Source organism: Venturia canescens, chromosome 7, assembly GCF_019457755.1.
Source record: "Venturia canescens isolate UGA chromosome 7, ASM1945775v1, whole genome shotgun sequence".
In the NCBI taxonomy this organism is placed as follows: domain Eukaryota; kingdom Metazoa; phylum Arthropoda; class Insecta; order Hymenoptera; family Ichneumonidae; genus Venturia; species Venturia canescens.
The window spans coordinates 539,134-557,071 of record NC_057427.1 but is presented as its reverse complement, the minus strand read 5'-3'; the positions used below and the strand labels follow the sequence as shown (position 1 = coordinate 557,071).

The 17,938-nt window shown below is 39.6% G+C and overlaps 1 protein-coding gene and 1 long non-coding RNA gene across 8 annotated transcripts; one reads left to right on the top strand and one right to left on the bottom strand.

The window, feature by feature from the left end:
• Positions 1-17: 17 nt before the first annotated feature.
• On the bottom strand, positions 18-17,705 carry LOC122413913 (uncharacterized). 7 transcript variants are annotated; one of them, XM_043424597.1, is made up of 5 exons: positions 17,689-17,705; positions 13,433-14,549; positions 8,337-8,500; positions 3,392-3,579; positions 18-3,261 (listed from the first exon to the last, which is right to left on the bottom strand). In XM_043424597.1, the coding sequence occupies exons 2-5, from the start codon at positions 14,137-14,139 to the stop codon at positions 2,962-2,964; spliced, it is 1,359 nt and encodes a 452-aa protein (XP_043280532.1). In that variant the 5' UTR covers positions 14,140-14,549; positions 17,689-17,705; the 3' UTR covers positions 18-2,961. The 7 variants fall into 7 exon arrangements, with proteins under 7 accessions (XP_043280532.1, XP_043280529.1, XP_043280526.1 ...); XM_043424594.1 differs by lacking the exon at positions 17,689-17,705 and adding an exon at positions 17,515-17,640; XM_043424591.1 differs by lacking the exon at positions 17,689-17,705 and adding an exon at positions 17,020-17,627.
• On the top strand, positions 12,519-15,584 carry LOC122413916 (uncharacterized). The gene is made up of 3 exons (XR_006261659.1): positions 12,519-12,708; positions 15,183-15,365; positions 15,475-15,584. It is a non-coding gene; the product is annotated as an uncharacterized lncRNA (long non-coding RNA).
• Positions 17,706-17,938: the final 233 nt, after the last annotated feature.

Here is a 17,938-nt window from a genome sequence, read left to right as displayed (position 1 = left end):
AAATAATCCAAAAATCATTGGGGAAATAAAATTTCAAATTTATTTCTCCATCAATATACAAGTTTCTTTTGTCCTACGAATATTAAGGAACTACTTTTATTCGATCGATCACTTAAGTAACGACAAATCATTCTCGTATCACGAAACATTGCGAGTTTGGTTTATTCTCTCTCGTTTTCATCATTCATTTACTCATTCTGCAATAATTTATTTTTTTTTATTTCGATAATATACCGGGATCTTTTTCAAAGTTCCAGACGGGACTTATTCGTTTTTGTTTCTCGAAAAACTTTGTAAAGAGTGATTTGTTTTTCGAGAGTTATTCGTCCGTGTGGTCCCAATCGGTACTTTATAAAAATAACTTATCATTTTTATTTTGTCTCGCACAAATATTCTTGGCTGTTGTACGAGACGTAGTGTCATGGTTAATCGACCACTATAAAACTTCTTTGCGTTAAATTGGCATTGTTTATCTACAAATTTTAGCAGTTTATGCACGGTCTATATATATATATGCTGTTTCTGCAAGAAACGAGCGAAAATCTCGAATATCAATCTCTTCGACGAGAAGCGCAATTTTCCCATCTCTCCTACTTTTTTCCTACTTTTTTCGTATTGTCCTGCTGAAATTGTCGTTGTAAATTTACATAAATCGTAAACGAGACAAAGAAAAATTTTCCCGGGGTTGTCGTAACGGTGACGCTTGGGAAAATTATTTCCCCGAAGCTTATCTTCGTTCCACATTTTTATGAATCGTGCAATGAATTCTTCGCCAAGAATTTCCTACGTATTTTTTTTTTTTCTTAGAAAAAAAAACACAATTGAACATTTTTCTACGGAATGCAATACGATAATAATAACACTTTACTCAAGTTCGAACAATTTTCGTGGCTATTCATCAACGTTGTACGTTTATCGGTAACAGAGATCGCAAAAATTTTCGATTTCGACACTCATCGTTTTCATAAATCCAAAAAAGGCGTTCGACCTTTTTATTTTGCCTGCCTAAAGCTACTGTTCCCATAATCGAGCGTGCTTTTCATACGTTTTTGTCCAAATAATTTTCCATAAGCATCGAAATTGTATCCTTACTCGTGTTTTGCACTATAAAAAAAAAAGTGGAGGGTTGATCGTTGGAGCTGAATTCGAAAAAATAAATGTCATCGGTTCGTTCGCACTGAATTGATAGCTTGAACGAATTTTATTGAACACAAATTGGTGCAGGGGAATATTAGATTCTAAAACACCAGTACATTTACGATATCAGCGAAATAGGGCAGTGATCTCCGTGTACCGTCTTATTATAGCACTAAAAAAAATTATTCTTTTGTCAGAGCCGTTGAAAAAACGCATTTTGAAGAGTGAGAGCGGAGTACAATAGTAGCGAAAGAAGAGATTCGTTCCATGGCTCATCGATTCGAATCTTTTGAATCAAAATTCAAATATCTGAGAAGGAATCTCAAGCAAACCAAAAGTGTTTGAAAATAATTTTTTTTTATTTCATGGCTAAATATCTCGTAAATAAAATTCGCTTTCGTCAGTCGGCAAAAAAAGGGGAATACAATCTGAAGATTGAAAGTGGCGTTTTCGCATGAATGAGACGAGAACGAGAGTATACGGTTTTAATATGAATTTTATACGTTGTTACTGCACGGTTTACGCCCCGGCGGCGGCCGATAAGTATTATTTTACGCTGAACACAAGAGAGCACGAAGGCGACGGTTATTCACGCTTTTTAATTACGCGATGTACGACAGGCAAAAGAGAGATATATGTATAAGTAGAGAGAAAACTGGATAGATTTTTCGCGAATTTCAACCAATTGCCAAGCTTTTCAATTTGAAAAATATATTTTACACACACACGCGCACACGCACAATGCATATTTGTAACGAATATTCTCTCGCGTTGTAAGTTTACAATTTGTTCTCGAGGATTTTCACGCGTTCAGTTAACTAACCTCCAAATGAATATACTAATCTTTTATCGTATATTTACATTATTCGTGGCTAGTATATTCAATCTGAAAAAATTAATCTCTTATCTATAAGCTATAAAATATAGCATAGTAGTATGGCTAACGAAACGTGTCTCGGCAGATTCTACACGCTTGGAAGACGCGTCAGAAAGAGAAGAAGAATGAACATTCTTTCGGTAAATTCACACTACTTTTTTCCTCCTCCGTGAAGTAAGAAAAAACGCTTTCCAATTACAACGGATTCAATATTATTGCACAAATGACACTGTCGCGGTCTAGCAATTTTTGCAGTCCTGCAAATGTCTCATTAATAAGAGAAATGTGCAAAACTGTCGTGTACCGGAAGAAATTTGTTTATCCAATTTTCTCGATATTCTTGAGCTTTTGGCGAATTGTTTATGAGAGCTTCGAACATTATTTTTCGAAACTCCCAATATTCCTCCTTCTTCCACACATGGACAATGTAGCAAAAAAAAAAAAAAATCGTCCAGTGGTCGATAACGTTTCCGGTGAACTGATCAGTGTTGAAAGTTTCTCGTTTCGATCATGAGAACATTGCACATGAATTCATGCACGTGAACGAACTTGGAGCTTACTTTATTGTGCTACGTAAAAGTCGATAAATTGACGGGACATTTATTATCGCAAGCTGTCATACGTCGAGCGGTTCCAATTCAATGGTATAATGCGATTGGCCCGATTTTTTGTAGCCATAGAAAGTACTATTGAGAGCTCTTGCTGGTGAAAATACGGTTGACTCTTGTAACGCAGCCAAACTTCGGCAAAAATACGTTTTCCAACATTTTTTACACAAATTATTCGATAAAAAGTGCTAAAAGAAAAGGAAAAAAACGTTGTTTGCATATTTGATACCATCAGAATCGCTGGCTGTCAACTTGGACTATTTTTTCTTTTTCTCCCAAACGTTCTCCTGTGCTCTCTTCGTGCTCAAAGTTTCTCCCATTTCTTTCCTTTTTTTTTGTTTACAAATGAGCCAAAACTTCAACAGCAGCGATCGGTGGGGTTTGATCGCCGCTCAAAATCACCGGTTCCGATTCAGTCTGTACGATTCTTACGAGATTTGCGTCCTTCTTCGAGGTTGCCAGGGTCGCTGTGGGTGTGACGTTAACACGACCGCAATAACTCGGCGGTCGGCTTTCCCTCGTCGTACACGCCGGAGTTACTATACTGGGAGCGTTCGATCTGTACGTTGGCGGTGGCGATGATGTTGGCTGCAGTCGATCCAGCAACAATAATCGTAACCTGTATTCCTGCATACTTGCCTACAATCATTAAAAGAAAAAATAAATATTTATTGCGCATATTAAACTCGATTTCTTTCGATATTTTCTCCAACGTTGATCGATATAAATATAAAATCATAATTAAAAATGGCACAACGAGATGACTCACCTGGTAACTGGGTGGCGGCGTCCTGAACTGAAACTCCGGATAAATCATGGCGGCGTAAGGATGCATGGGTCTTGCTGCAGGTGGTATCCGACCTGCGATACCCGCGAAACCGAAGAAGCTGTTACAATTTTCTCGACTCGTAACGCGCCATGCGACAGCGCTGACGGTCACCAAAACTACTCCTATGCCTGAGTGAAAAAATAAAAAAATAAAAGTACATAAGAACATTACGAGCAAGCGGTCGTAAAAAACGTGAGAAAGAATCACAAAAAATTTTTAACAAGTGAAAAACTAAGAGAAAATGGTAGATATAGTGTAGACAGAGTAGGAGAGGATCCACTCTCTCGGCGCTGTAATTACGAACTCTTTATATCGTCGAGAAAAACCTTCAAAGTGAAAGAAACGAGAGCCGCCTTGCACTTGGCTCAAAGTACTCTTATGTGTACCCAAGCTTTGAGACATTTGTACGAGACCCCCCTCCCCCCTCCCTGTTCACTCTCTTTCGTGAACACCCATACCAATATATGTACGTTCCTCCAAACACATCATATTTTATTCTACTGCGTATATATCTATCATCTACATGGATTCGAGTCGCGACCACAAGGCGCGACCGAACACATACGTACTTTCGTCGACTTTATTGTAAACGTAAAACGTTACCAACGTAATTTTAATCGGCCAAATTGAAAGGCAACCGTAAACTTGCTCAAAATCATGAATTCTCAATAGAATAATATTTCCTTTCGACTTTCTCCTTCTTTTTAACCACACAATAAACTTGGGATTGGCGGGAAAAAAAGCGTGTAACTAATTCGCTCAAGGAATCACTTGACCTTGTTTCGGCTCAAGAACTTACATTTCCAGTATTTTAGTTTTTTCCGAGAGTCTAGAGCAAACTTTTTCAGGAGCGCTCTCGGTGTGTTCGACGATCTTCGACGATCAAAATCGAACAAAATTCTTTCATCGGTGTTTAAGAAACGACTATCAACTCCCGCGTCTCATGTCAATCGAATGATCGAAGGAACAAAGAAAATTTATAACGCCGAACAACGATTAGAGATAGGGATAAATATAATTAAAATAATAATACACGTAAAATAAAATTCACCAAGCTTTTGGCCATTCTCGCGAGAAAGGAACGTAAGCAGAGCAACGGCAGTACGAATCTGTATGGATTAGTGTTGCCATAATAAACGATATCCATACGAGGCACATATAATCGTAAATGTAAGAAAATCATATTACGGATTGGCAACGCTGCAGTGAACCCAACGTCTCGAGATATATGTCGAGAGATTAAAGGTGGTGGGGAGTACAAAAGGAAAGAAAATATACATGGAAAAAGAGAGAAAAAAAAGGAGGCAGCACCAGAGAAGCCGATTCGAAGCAACTGGAGGCGCGATCACCGACTGTGTCCATTGTGAACGGCAGCGCATTCTCCGGGTCGCAGGTTACGAGCTACAACTTCGGGCTCGAGTTTAGCGTTTAGAAAGTAACGTACAAAACGACCGCAAGCCCGCCTGCCTGACTCTCATTTTTTCCTTCCTTTTTTCTTCTTCTTTATCTTTCTTTCGCTGCTTCAACCGAGAGAACGATCTCCTTTGCTCTCCTTCGCTGTACACATTGCAGGATACAGAGATTGAAGTTGGTATATAGATTTTTGTGCTAGCCGATGATAAATAAGGCTCGCTCGCTTCTTATTTACCGCTTTGGCATATTGAAGGATGTTCATTACGGATCCGCCATTTTTTTCTGCAAACTCGAAGCGATTCGATTCCGATGTCTAAAATGTTTTTTTTTTTCCGAGCTCCGGAAGTCGTGACGAACAAAAAATATGAGAAAAAAACTCACGTCAACTATTGAAGCTCTACTGAAGCCATTAACAAAAATGTGACAAGGGTCTCAGGAGAAAAATAGCGGTGGAAGTCGAAACAGTTTTATTTTTATGATTTTAAAGTAAATGATTCGTTGGATTTCCAAAATAATTGCGCTGGGCTACAATTTAATTCAATTCGGATGAGTCGAGCCTTTGGGAAAGGATGTTACGATGCTTTAGAAATTTCTAAACGGACGAAGCGTGTGATCCTATATTAAAATGCATAAGAAGAATCCAATAAACAACGAGGGCGCAATGAGTTATTTCGAAAAAATCATTGTTCCGCGATATTGTACAGTTGTTTTGCGTATTAAAAGAATATTCCCAGAGAAAATTAAATAAAAACGAAAAAGACAAGAGTCGTAGATCCTCCTAAAACTTTTCTGTAATTTCATGGAAGAACGAGCAACGAGCGAGAGCTCGATGTGTTTTCTTTCCGTCCGTCCCAAGGGGGAAATCTTGGCACAGTCGATAAACATGAACAGAGAAAGAGAGGAAAAAAAGAGGATCGCCTCTCGGAAACACCAGGCCGTGAATAGTACGAGTAAACAAAAAACGAAGAGGCACGAAAAAAACATTTACTGCTGTGAATCTTTGCAGAATCCCTCGCGCGATATTTCCTCAGATAATATTGTCACGGTTACGAAAGAATTGCAATATCCAGGCGTTACGAAGAGTCGTTTATTTTATAGTTTCTCGTCCCGAGTCACACGGTAGTAAGAACCGCATAAAAAAATGAAATTAAAGACAGAAAACAAAAAAAATGCTGATGATTCGTCACCTTGAGATTGTCACATAAATACTTAATGACGTCGCGGTCTCTAAGCTGTAGCGATGCCTAAAACAATCAAGTGTACCCGTATTCCATCTCGTATGGTAAACTCAACTTGAGCGAGGCTGAATTTCGCTCGGGGGAGACGTATAAGATGGAACGTAGAGCATGAACAACAGTGTGTGCGCGTACTTGCGTGAGAGAGAGAGAGAGAGAGCGAATTCTCACGTAATAAGTAACGCAATAAAAACACACGTGTCGTACGTAAAAATCAGCTGGCTCTAGAGCTAGCAAATGCGTATGTGCGCGTCACAAAGAAGGTTTGCGCGCATTCGGTGTCGTTTTTATACTCCCTCGTGGAATACAAATTAATCGCGTTATAGCAGAAATGTTTCACAATGAATCGTCGCTTTTCCGAATGGAGAAATCAAACTCGTTTTTTTTTTTTTTTTTTTTTTTTTTTTTTTTTTAATTTGTTTGTTGGATTTTTCATAAACGTGTCATAGAATAATTACGTGTGGTTAATTGATGCTATCCTTTCGAAATTCGTATATGACTCGTGATAATGCAGTATGCGCACTTCGTGAAAGTGTCCCTGCGCGTTCTCATCGACGATCATCGACTGAGAGCTCGTCAATGTTTTTCATAACAAAACTATTCGAGAGTGACTCGCTACTCACTGTTGAACAAACCTATTGAGTTTTTTTTTTCGAGATTTTTAACTCTTTCAATGATTTGCCTCACGAAGCGTGTTTCGTTGACTATGGTGAGAACAAGGCCTAACCGTATTTGTTCCCCCCACTTAGTATCGACGTACACACACGTCGATACTAAGGTGACGAAAGGTGATTCAACAGGGATAACTGACAAATCCGTTTGGTACAAATGTTCCAGTTTTCTGTGTGCCATGGTCAATTGTACACTGGAAACCTTCGATCGATAATGTGTCAATAAATTCTTGAATAAATATGAAAATCGCTTTTCGCATGCGGTATTTATAAGCTTTGAGAGGCAGGATACGGAAAATTTGTTCGTTCGAACGGCGGCCTCATTTGCGTGGAAGCTCGCAACAAATGATGCAATGAAAGAAAATCAGCTCGTAATAGTTTTACGATAAAATAATTGTAGTTCATTATTTCAACGGAAAGAATAAAAGTTTCTTCTTATAAAATAAACTCGGAATAATTTTAGCATAACGATGAATAATTGAGCAAACATCGGACTAATTGTTACGAGAAAAACGACACTTCCCTGTTTGTTTTTTTGGGTGGGGATCGAATGTTGGAATGACTAAAATTTCGAACAGCTAAAATCTCGAGTTTATAAACTTCGAATGATAATTTGGAGACAGATGAATTCGACTAGAGCTTTGAATGTCGAAAATAAATAAAAGGTAGAAACTGCAAGGTTCGAAGCACGTTTACAACGAAAATAGAATGTAACAATCGCCCATAGGACGATGACTAAAATATCGATTTTTCGAAAATTCGACTATCACTCTTTCGATTCATAAATTACTACAGTCAGCGATATTGTGAAAATTCACAATTTTGAAAATATAATAACGAAAGACCAAATATTACTGAGGTTGAAATACTGAAACACCAAAAAGTCGAACAGTCAAAATAGCGAAACGTTAGAAAGTCGATCGATTAAAATGAAGAAATGCAGTGGAGCTCCAAATACACGCGTCTCACTCGCTCACTTATTCACTCAGACCGGTGATCTCGAATTTTAAACATCGCCATTTTGACTTTGGCCTTTTCGAGCCATCGCTATTCCGCATAAGTTTTGTAGGCTCGAAAAATTCACTTTTGATTTTTTGCTACTCTATAATTCTGGTCTGTCAGTAAAACAATTACTCTCTATTTTGAATTCGAAAATATGAACTTTTGACATTCGGATGGTCTGTTAAAATTGCATTCGAAATGAAAACTATTGAAATATATATTTTCGGGTAAATACGAATTCAAAGAAGGAATTTTTGATTAAACGCGCAATCTGCTGAATAGTCAATCGGGAATAAGAACTTCGAATTACTTATTTTTCTCCAAACTGATGTCACAACTTTAAAAATTTCGAAATATCGACCGTTCTACAATTCAGTTATTCGACATATTGAATCCCACCCGTTTTTTTGCCTCTTTTGAATAATATTTATTTTTTATGACTTTTCGACGACGGAACGATCGCATCTTTCGAACATCCGTACACGTAATGGGTGTACTTTTATCTTTGACGCGCTCTTAAAAATATATAAATTTTTGTTGCTCGACTAGACATAATTATCTTACCGATCATGAGGAGGGACACGGCAATATGATCTCGGCCAGTAGCCCTGAGGGCACCGAGAAGTGCTCCGGCTGCGGCGCAGACGAGACCAACTATTCCGACACCGAGAATCGACCAGCGAACCGGTGGCGATCCCAGGCCGCAGCATTGCTTCGGCACAGCATCCCTGCCAACAAAAAAACAAACAAACGTTCTCTTGAGTCGAGCTATATCCCCACATAGTTCAATATAATCTTGTAATAAATTACACCAAATATCAAGAAACAATTTTATATTTGACGGGTAAAGGAACGACGGAAAAAATTCACATTATAAATTTTGTATTACATTTTTACGAACGCTCGATCTAGTTAAAAATCTCAATTCACAGTTATGATTTTACTACGACGACGCATGCAGCTTCGCAGCATATATGGATCGCTTCGCATTGATCGTTACAAAGGTGAGTAGTAGTCGTCATGATTTCGAAAGAAATTAAAATTTTATGAAAATCGTAACATCGCGACGATCTTCTCAAAATGAAACTAATCGCGAGATGCAAATGCGAGATATTTAACGAGTGAAATTAAATTTCTCCAACTTGAATTACTCGTCATTAATTTGCTGTATATGCATATATATATATGTATATACAGAGGAGGAAATAAAAAGAAAGAAAATGACCCACTGACACGGACTCTTTTCGCGGGCTGCGAGTCTCAAGCCGACGACGACGACGATGCCGTTCCCGAAGAAGGGAGGAGACTTGCGGCGAGTAAATTGAGAGAACGAGAGGATAATATTGTGGTCGCATGCACCAAATTTGTACTTTGAAACGAAGAAAATTTTTCGATCCAACGAGGATTGTAATTTGTGTCACGAATTTATTATTTTTAACGAGAATTCGAACAGCAAGTTTTGAGACATTTTCAATAAATGTCGTCGAGAGTAGTTATACAAAACAAAAAATAATAATAATAAAAAACGAGGAGAACGCGTGAAACACGATGACGAATGGAATAGAAAGTACGCCACTTTGACTTCGGATTCTTCATTTGTATACGTACATTCATAAATAAATACGTACGAGACAATCATTTGTACATCGCATATATGCGCGGCTTCAACGAGACCGTCAACGAAACTTTCACACAATAGTGAGAACGTTTTAATATATACTTATTATCATTCCAAGATAATAGATAAGTTGTGAGGAGTATCTCAAAGCGAGCGTCCGAAAATTTGCCAAGTCCGTGACCAAAACTTTTATTTTTATTTATTTATTTTTCATAGCGTCGAAATTAGGTCCAGAAGAAAAATAGTGATACTCGAGGAGTGAAGAAAAGATCGAAATAACCGAATGAAAGATGGTCGAGATACACAATAATTTTTATTCCCGGGTGTTTCGTTGAAGGTCACAACTTGGAAGGCTCGGTGCAAGACGAAATCAATCGAAATGCTCTCGAATAATTTGGCAAGTGATTAATCAAACGGTAGTGCAATCCTCAAGGTGGGTCAGTTCCTTGGTGCCTGTACGCTGTGTCATGTATTTACGAGAGAAACGAGTTTCACCACTAATGGGCCCGGCTATACGTAAAGAGGAAGAAAGTGAAAGAAAAAAAATGTGTCGGAAGAGACGAGCTCAAATCACTATAATTAAAAGTAGTTATTCATTAAACTGGATAGCGATTGGCCACTTTGAAAGAACGCTCAGTTTTTGTTGACGATTCTCCGTTGCCTAATGAAGAAAATTTGACAAATCGAAATAAAAGCGTGCTGGTATTTCTTCAATGTTTATTCTATCGACGCGTTTCAAACTTTTGAACGAATTTTGTCTCAATCTGTTCTCGCCCCGAAACATTTACCATTCATTCGATACGTTCCAATACGAGCAGGAAGCAGGTTTTCATTCACGAAAAAAGTCTATTTTCTCAACGACTTGAAAAAATCTTTCTTTCGAGTTCCGTTTCCATGATTTTTTCCTAAAAAGATTTATCCGTGAGTAGCAATAGATCGTCTCGCTTAGATGCTGGATTCTCAGTCGGAAACCCGCCGCCGTCGCCACGCGCGTATACTTTCCTATCCCTTTTTATTATTATTTTATTTTATTTTTCGTGGCTCATCGATCCAGGCCATTGGCCTCGCTTTCCTCGGGGAGGCTTAGCTTCTGGCCCAGCTCGTATAGGCAGGCAGACGTGATCCGATGATTCACGAAAATAAAGTTGGCTGTACTGGCTCGACGCCTCGCCGACCGGAGGGGGAGAAGAAAAGCGATTACGTTGAGGAAGCAACGGAGTTTGAGGCTCCGCTCCCTCCCCATCGATGACTGAAGAAAAGAGCTCTTCGCTACGTTCGAGTTCAGTCTTGTTAATGCGCTCGTTTCCTCCCTCTCCTGTCCCCTTTCTTTACCCTCAGCAGGGTTGACGACACTTTTTTTTCAACCCTCGTATGCGTAAGGGCAAACGTAATCCCGCACGAGGGGACACCGAGTCTATGCTCCCTTGGTTCTTTCTTCGTCTTCCCCGCGCTCAAAGCTTTTATGACGAATGGAAGAACCAAAGTGAGAGCGCTCGGGGTACAGTGGTTGGTCACCGACGAGATCCTCCTTCGAATTTTCGTCCCATTTTCCCAGCATTATTAATTTTCGACGCAACGCGATTCGGACGCGATTTCTATATATCGAAAAGCCAAAACCGATTTTAGACTCCCAATGGAAGTGCGCGCGTCTCTTCCCAAAAGATTCAAGAGCACCGGTTTTGAGCGTGTTATTTTCGACGTCCAAGTGGCCAATTACTGTACTCAATTGTTTTGAGAAGGCTGATCAACTCGTACGGGGGAGATGCCAGCTGCCACGTGACTTTAACGACGACTGCATGCGGGGGAGAACGAGAAACGAGTATTCGGGGAGTATAACCCAGTAATCTGAATAGCGCTGCTACCTTCTCGGTCTCTCTGTTTGTTATATATATGTGCCCTCGAATGGGACGAAAGAAGAATAGTAGGAAGCTTTTGCACTTATTTTTATCTCGGTGAAATAAGTTTTGCTCTCACTACTTTTCCCCCCCAAGTAAATATACGTTTCTCCTCCTCCTCACCTTTGTTTTATATTTCTCTTCTATTTCTTTGCTCCCGACCTGCGCTTCATTGACCAAAACTTTTCCTTTTTTTTTCAATTTTTCATTTCGGTAAAAACGCGCGAGTTTAAAGGAAACTCGTTTTCCTTCGTTTTTCCAGCGCTATTTTTCCTCCCCGATACGGAGCTTCGTGCGCCTTATTTTCATCGCGAAAACGAGATTGTAATGAATAAATTCTAATATAATATTGTTAACATTTTTTCATGTAACTCAGAGGGGAAGAGACTGACGAATTAAGCGAAAAATATGTCAGCAAAGACGTGAGCGCAATATCGTACAATGCTTACTTGGCACAGTTGAAAGTGCAATGTGGGAAAATAATAATTCATTTGTTTGCGAATAATATAAATATATAATAATGAAAATGGAAATGAAACGGAGGATGCGAGTGATATTAATCTTTGAGATATTTGAAAAATGGGTTAACGACGCAATATAAAATGGGAACGGTACGGGGGGGAGTGTGCAATCAACTCGTAAGATGTGCACTCGCTTATAAGATATTTCTCTTTTATCCCGGAAAATGTTTAGCTATGCATGTACCAAATTACAAAGTTCTAGGATCTGAGTTATACGTGGGAAATCTCGTGTACACGTAGCTCCGAGCTCCTGCTTCACCGCATCGCATCCTTCTTCAATCAAGCAACACATTTTTATTTCTTCGCATTGTGGCGCGCGAGCATCGAGAAAATCCTCGAGAGCCAACACACACGAGCTTTATCCAGCCGCGAGGATCTTTGTCGAGAACGCTCTTTTCACAGAGTGGCAACACACAGGTGGGTAATCTATTGTAAATTATTATAATGATAAATTTCAGTGGCGAGTCATTAGTAACTTTGACGATTAAACGAGGAATTGAGTAACGTTTTTCTTGGATATTCTTTTCGGTTCAGGTATCATGCCGCTCGAAACTTTTTCAATTGTTCAGCTTTTCCAAGGACGACAACCGTTGCCAATCATTTTTTTCTACGAATAAATACAATCATAGAATTCATTATTGTTTCGTAAATTTTAACAAAATAAAACACAGCGAAGGAAGAATCGCGCAACAGTTTGATTACAAATGTTTTTGTGCCAGTAGAAATATTGAATCCCGAATAAAAATAAAAAAGTGTCTTTTCCGTCGATTGAAGAAGTTTGGTTTTTTATGTTGTTTTCATTTATTCGATCGATATCTTTGTCAATTTATCTTCGTGTGGAATATAATCGCGAAAGAAGGGAGCGCTCAAAGTCCGGAAATACTATAATGTTGAGTGGTCCGGTAAGTAGCAATGCTAATAGCAATAAACAGTAAAAGAAAAGACGTTTGATCCGCAGGTAGAATAAATATAGCGTGAGACTCGTCTCGCGAACGATCCCGCAGGGAGGGAGGATAATTGGAACGCGGAATTAATGACGCGGCGGCGGGAGCAGAGTTGCGCGATCTCGTACGTTGTAAACCCGTGAGAAATCGTTCGATCGAATCTCGTCTGCCGCTCCAACGTTAGCGCAATCGTTGAATCATTGTTTCTTCTATATTTACATTTTTTTTTTCATCATATTTTCAGTTATTTGAAAATAATCGGTCAGAAATCGATGGTTTTTGTTCATCGTGCTCGCCTAACTCCTGAAGTGACTTTCGATCGAACGACTCTCGAGATTTCCTCGAAAATAATTATAGTTTCGGCCTGTATCGTAAAACAACCCGATGAGCTCAAGTTCGAGTGTAAAGTGAAAAGAAAATTTCAAACGTGACGATGAAATACGCATCGTCGCTCTTTGTTTCTCTCCAAAGATTCGACTTTTTTTACGACGAAAAGTTAAAAAATGTTGAAAAAAATTGTATCGCGTCACTTATAAAAATTCGAATCTTTCGAGTATATATAAAAAAAATAGTTGTACTTGTCGGATGGAAAAATATTTGAAAAATCGGGATGGTCGGGAGAAGGCAAGGCAATAACAAAACGGAGGCAGAAAATAAATGGACGGTAAAAGGTTGAACTGACCTGCCGAAAGCGGAAACACTAGCGGGAACCGGAAAAGGTAAGCCGAGGCTGAGTCCCCTGAGGCCGAGATGAGGCGGAGGTGGATGTAAGAAGCCACCAACGGGGGGTACAAGAGGGAGACCGCCGGCGTGTCCAGCAGCGATGGGGTTAGCGCCGGCGACGCTGCCGATGCAGGCACCGGAAGTGACGACGCCTTGATAAGTCGGTGGCACGGAGCAGCTCCGCATGGCGCGGCGATGATGGCGACGTACCCTGCGTTCCCTTCGTCGGGCATCGCGGAGTTGTTCCTCGCTCGAGTGGGCATGATTATCGTTCGTATTTTGGCTGTTATTGTTTTGAGAGTGATGGTGATGATGATGATGATGGTGATGATTAAATAATCCGGGATTCTCGAGGAGGCGCGAGCCGACCGCGAGTTCGGTCTGCGCTTCGGTCGAGGCGAAAGATCTCTGAGTAATCCTCGAGTCAACCTGTTGATCTTGAGGCTGACAGTTCCCGAGAACGCTTTGACTTACCGGCTGATTCTCATCGCTCCGAGCCGCCTGATGGAGCTCGCTCAACTCGCTCAATAAATCTTGCTGTTGATGATTCCCGCTCGTATCGATACGATTCTGGTGTCTCGGTGTCGAATGGGGCTGGACACTTGCACCGTCTACGGTCACGACGCTTACAGGCCTCGGGGCGTTCTCGGACAAAGCCCCGGCCATTTTACTTAAACCACTACATCAACGCATCGAGATGGTTCTTTTCGCGCACCGATACGATCCCACTTCTTTCCTTCCTCGCTCGCTATTATTCTCTTTTCCTTTGACCTCTTTTCTTTTTCACTTTTTCGTTAATCTCTTCTTTTCAATCATATACTAAAATTATTTTATTCCAAATAAAAACAGGTTCGGTTCATTTAACGAGGGTGTTGCGTATTCCTTGTTTTTCTACGTATGGACCGCTCGCTGTGCGGCCGCTCCTCTTCATCCTTTTTTTTTTTTTTTTTATTTCCACTTGAAAGACCTCGGACCAGTCAATATACCCTCATTGTTGAAGATTCTATGAGAATATCTTGGTCACAATCTCTTTCACTTCCACGCGGAGAATCGCGCTTGTTTCTTTTATAAAGAACCTGTAAAAAAAAAGTATTGCAATTTTGTATTTAATCGCGCCACCACAGAATCACAGGTACGACGAATACCAGAATGAACGGGAATGACTTGCGAAATAATGCGTTTTCGAGGAAACGCTATTTCATGTTTACATAGAATCTTCATTTTTATTCATAAGCTTGAAAGAAAACCATCGGGTAATATTTTATGAAAGTTGAAAATACGAAGCAAATTATCCGCTTTCAAAATTGCTGGGACGTCAACGACTAAACACACTTTTTATATATACTTTGTTTCCGCACAATTTTACGACTCGCTCGACGTTAATTCCTGATTACCTCCGCTACGATGCTGCTTTCAACGTTCTCGAGTGTTTTATAATCATTTGACTTTGGGTATAATCGATGAGAATTAAAAATTTATGCGCTTTTCCGTCGACTTTTTTTCAACCGGGATTTTCCTCGCTCACATTTAATTCACATTCGTACCTGCTCCCCTCCGTGGAGGTTGCACGAGAGACGAGTGTCGATATTCTCCGGTTCGAGTGTATTTTTATGGTTTTTTGAGAGCAGATTAATCGGATTTTCGGGCAGGCCGATGAATCTGGGCTTTTACAAGTTTTTTTGTCACATCTTTTATTTCTTCTTTTTTAGCATCTACTGTGAGCTACCGAAGAATCGCTGATGTGAGTCGAGTTCGCAGCAGTAGTGACGTAAAAAGTAAAGCTCAGTTTTGGAATGATTTCCGTGAGACAGAGAAAATTCGTCGTGTAGAGTCGGTATCAGAATGAATCCCAGAAGTCCCGAAGGCAAGAATTAAAATGTCGAAACAGACTCGTACGTTTACTGCAATCTCATTTTACTCATCATTACGCAAGAGTGATTTTTCATACAACTTTATAAGTAAATATATGAAAATACATAGCGATTGAAAATAAAATTCCAGAAATTGTCCGCAGCCGCGCGGTTCGTTCGTACTGGAGATAAATTGAGAAATCATTTTTTTCGAAAAATGAAATGAAACATAGTGAAAAGAAGAGAAGGAAAGAAATGGAAGAAAGGAACACTGCGTTACGAGTCCGTGAGTGTGGTACATTTGGTTGCTCGTATAACTGTAAAGTTACGAGTATAAGAGAGACCCGACCCGGGCCGTCGAAGAAATTGCGAGTTTACTCGCTCTCTTCTCCGCGCATCATGCTCAACCGTATATATTGCAACGTTCTATATAACTGCATCTTGGCCTCGCGAGTACGCAGGTTAAAAGAATCCGAAATTCAACGGGTGTATTGCAATGAAAAACGATCATGGGCGAGATCAAACGAGCGGAAGAAAACTTCGATATTGTACTTTTGAAAATATAGACCGTGGGAGAGAGGGGGAGAGAGAGAGAGAGCCATGCACAAAAGTTACCGATTGACAGTGGTAAACAAATGTTTACATTTGTTGGATATAATCAATCGATCCGCATTCTCGTTATTCACCGATGCTTATGCTCCCAACATGCCATTATCACCGACGGCATATATTTTGGTTGAGATGCCAGAAATTTCGATCGGAACTACACATGCACCGAATCCGGTGCTATTGTATGTAGTATATGTAGACGCAAAAGCGTCTGAAACACGAGGATCGAACATGCTCTCCCGTTTCTGTGTCACGGAATTAATTCACCAAGTTGCTGAAGAGAGCTGTACGAGCGAAAAGGCGATTATGGGACAAAAAACTACACAACTTACAGTATTGGTAAAGATTGCACATGAATTTTGTCGATCGAACCGTTTTAACCCACCTTTCCGATCGACTGCAATGAATATTTGACGAATTTCAAAATTTCCATGACTTCATTTATTCTTTAACGGATTTGATTTTTCTTTGAGATTTTTTCGCTGCCGCGAAAAAATTTTGATGAATTTTCTCATCGAGAGCTTTCATTTATCTAATGTGCGCATTCTTCGGTACAAATACAAATTATTTCATGAATTTTTGACACTTTCGTAGTCTATAGCAGATTGAAATTAATATGTGAAAGTAAAAGTTAAATTGAAAAACGTTTATCAAAAATTGCAATTAGGAAGTAATTTTTATGTCGTTAATTTATTGTATGTTCACGACTCAAACACATTAAATTAATCGATCCAAGAATTGCTGTTTCAATTTATAGTGTTGGAAGAATTTAGACCACCAGCTACGGTTTGTTCGAGGCCTCACGATTGGTACACGTCGAAAAAAAAAATAATAAGAATAAATGAAAACTAAAATTTGACCCTCATTAATCATGAGAAATTCGATAAACGTTAGATTGATCCGAGATAATAGAGAAGCTGCTGTGTGAATCGACCGCGCGCGGGCTCAACTGGGATAAAGAGAGAGAAAGAGAAAAAAGAGCTCCGTGTCAAGATAGCGGGTCCAGCAGTCTGGGCCAAGCCACTGCGACGCTCTTTTCTCGACACTCGAGAATTCTCCAATCCCAACTTTATTGTAAATGTCCTACCTATAAATCATTCCATACTCATTCGTGGATTTATATCTTTGCTGGCTATCGTATATACTGTCACACGCGTATATTTGATTTACGTAAAAAAGACGACTGAAAACCCATAAGAGAAACAAAACACGCACGTTTTATCCTGTAATTTACGAAAATCATCAAAGAGAAACTTTGGGCGATGCACGAGTTGGGTTTTTAGCCCTTGATGCACCGATGCGCGCACAAATAACACTGACAGGAAGGATGCGACACATTTTCTTGAAAGCCCGTATATAACTTCCTCAACCGGTATATATGTGTGGTGTCAACTACACTTGTAAACTTTCCTGACAACGGAACAACATGCGAAAACGACGCGACGCACGTAAGGACGAAAAAATCATCCTGTATCCCATGCTTGTATCCATAAGATCAATGATAAACGATAAAAAATAACGGGAAATAAGTCACACAGAAACAAACACTTCGATATACTTTAGAGAAAGTATTCTTTCTTACTAATTTGGTTTTTTTTTTCAACTGATTACGATACAAGTTCTCAGTGTAGATATGTTTTGATTTTTTTTATTTTGAGTTGAAACTGAACAGGTGGACTCGTCTGCGTCCAACGATAGTACATAGAACACTGACACTGGGGGGAATCGAGAGAGTTTCTCTATGTACTATACCTACACTTTGTACTTTGTTTTCTTTCTCTTTTCCTTGCTCTACTCTCTTTCTCAAGCGAGCAGTACCACCACACGCAGCGGTGCTCTTATTGTGTACGCGACTCGGACGCCCTCGGACTACTGAATTAAATATTAGAAAACTATGTCACACGATTGAATTTCTACATTATCAACAGTCGATACCTCGCTGCTGAAACAAACCTACGAACGCACGGCGTACGGTACAACGTACAACATCTATATATATAACAGAT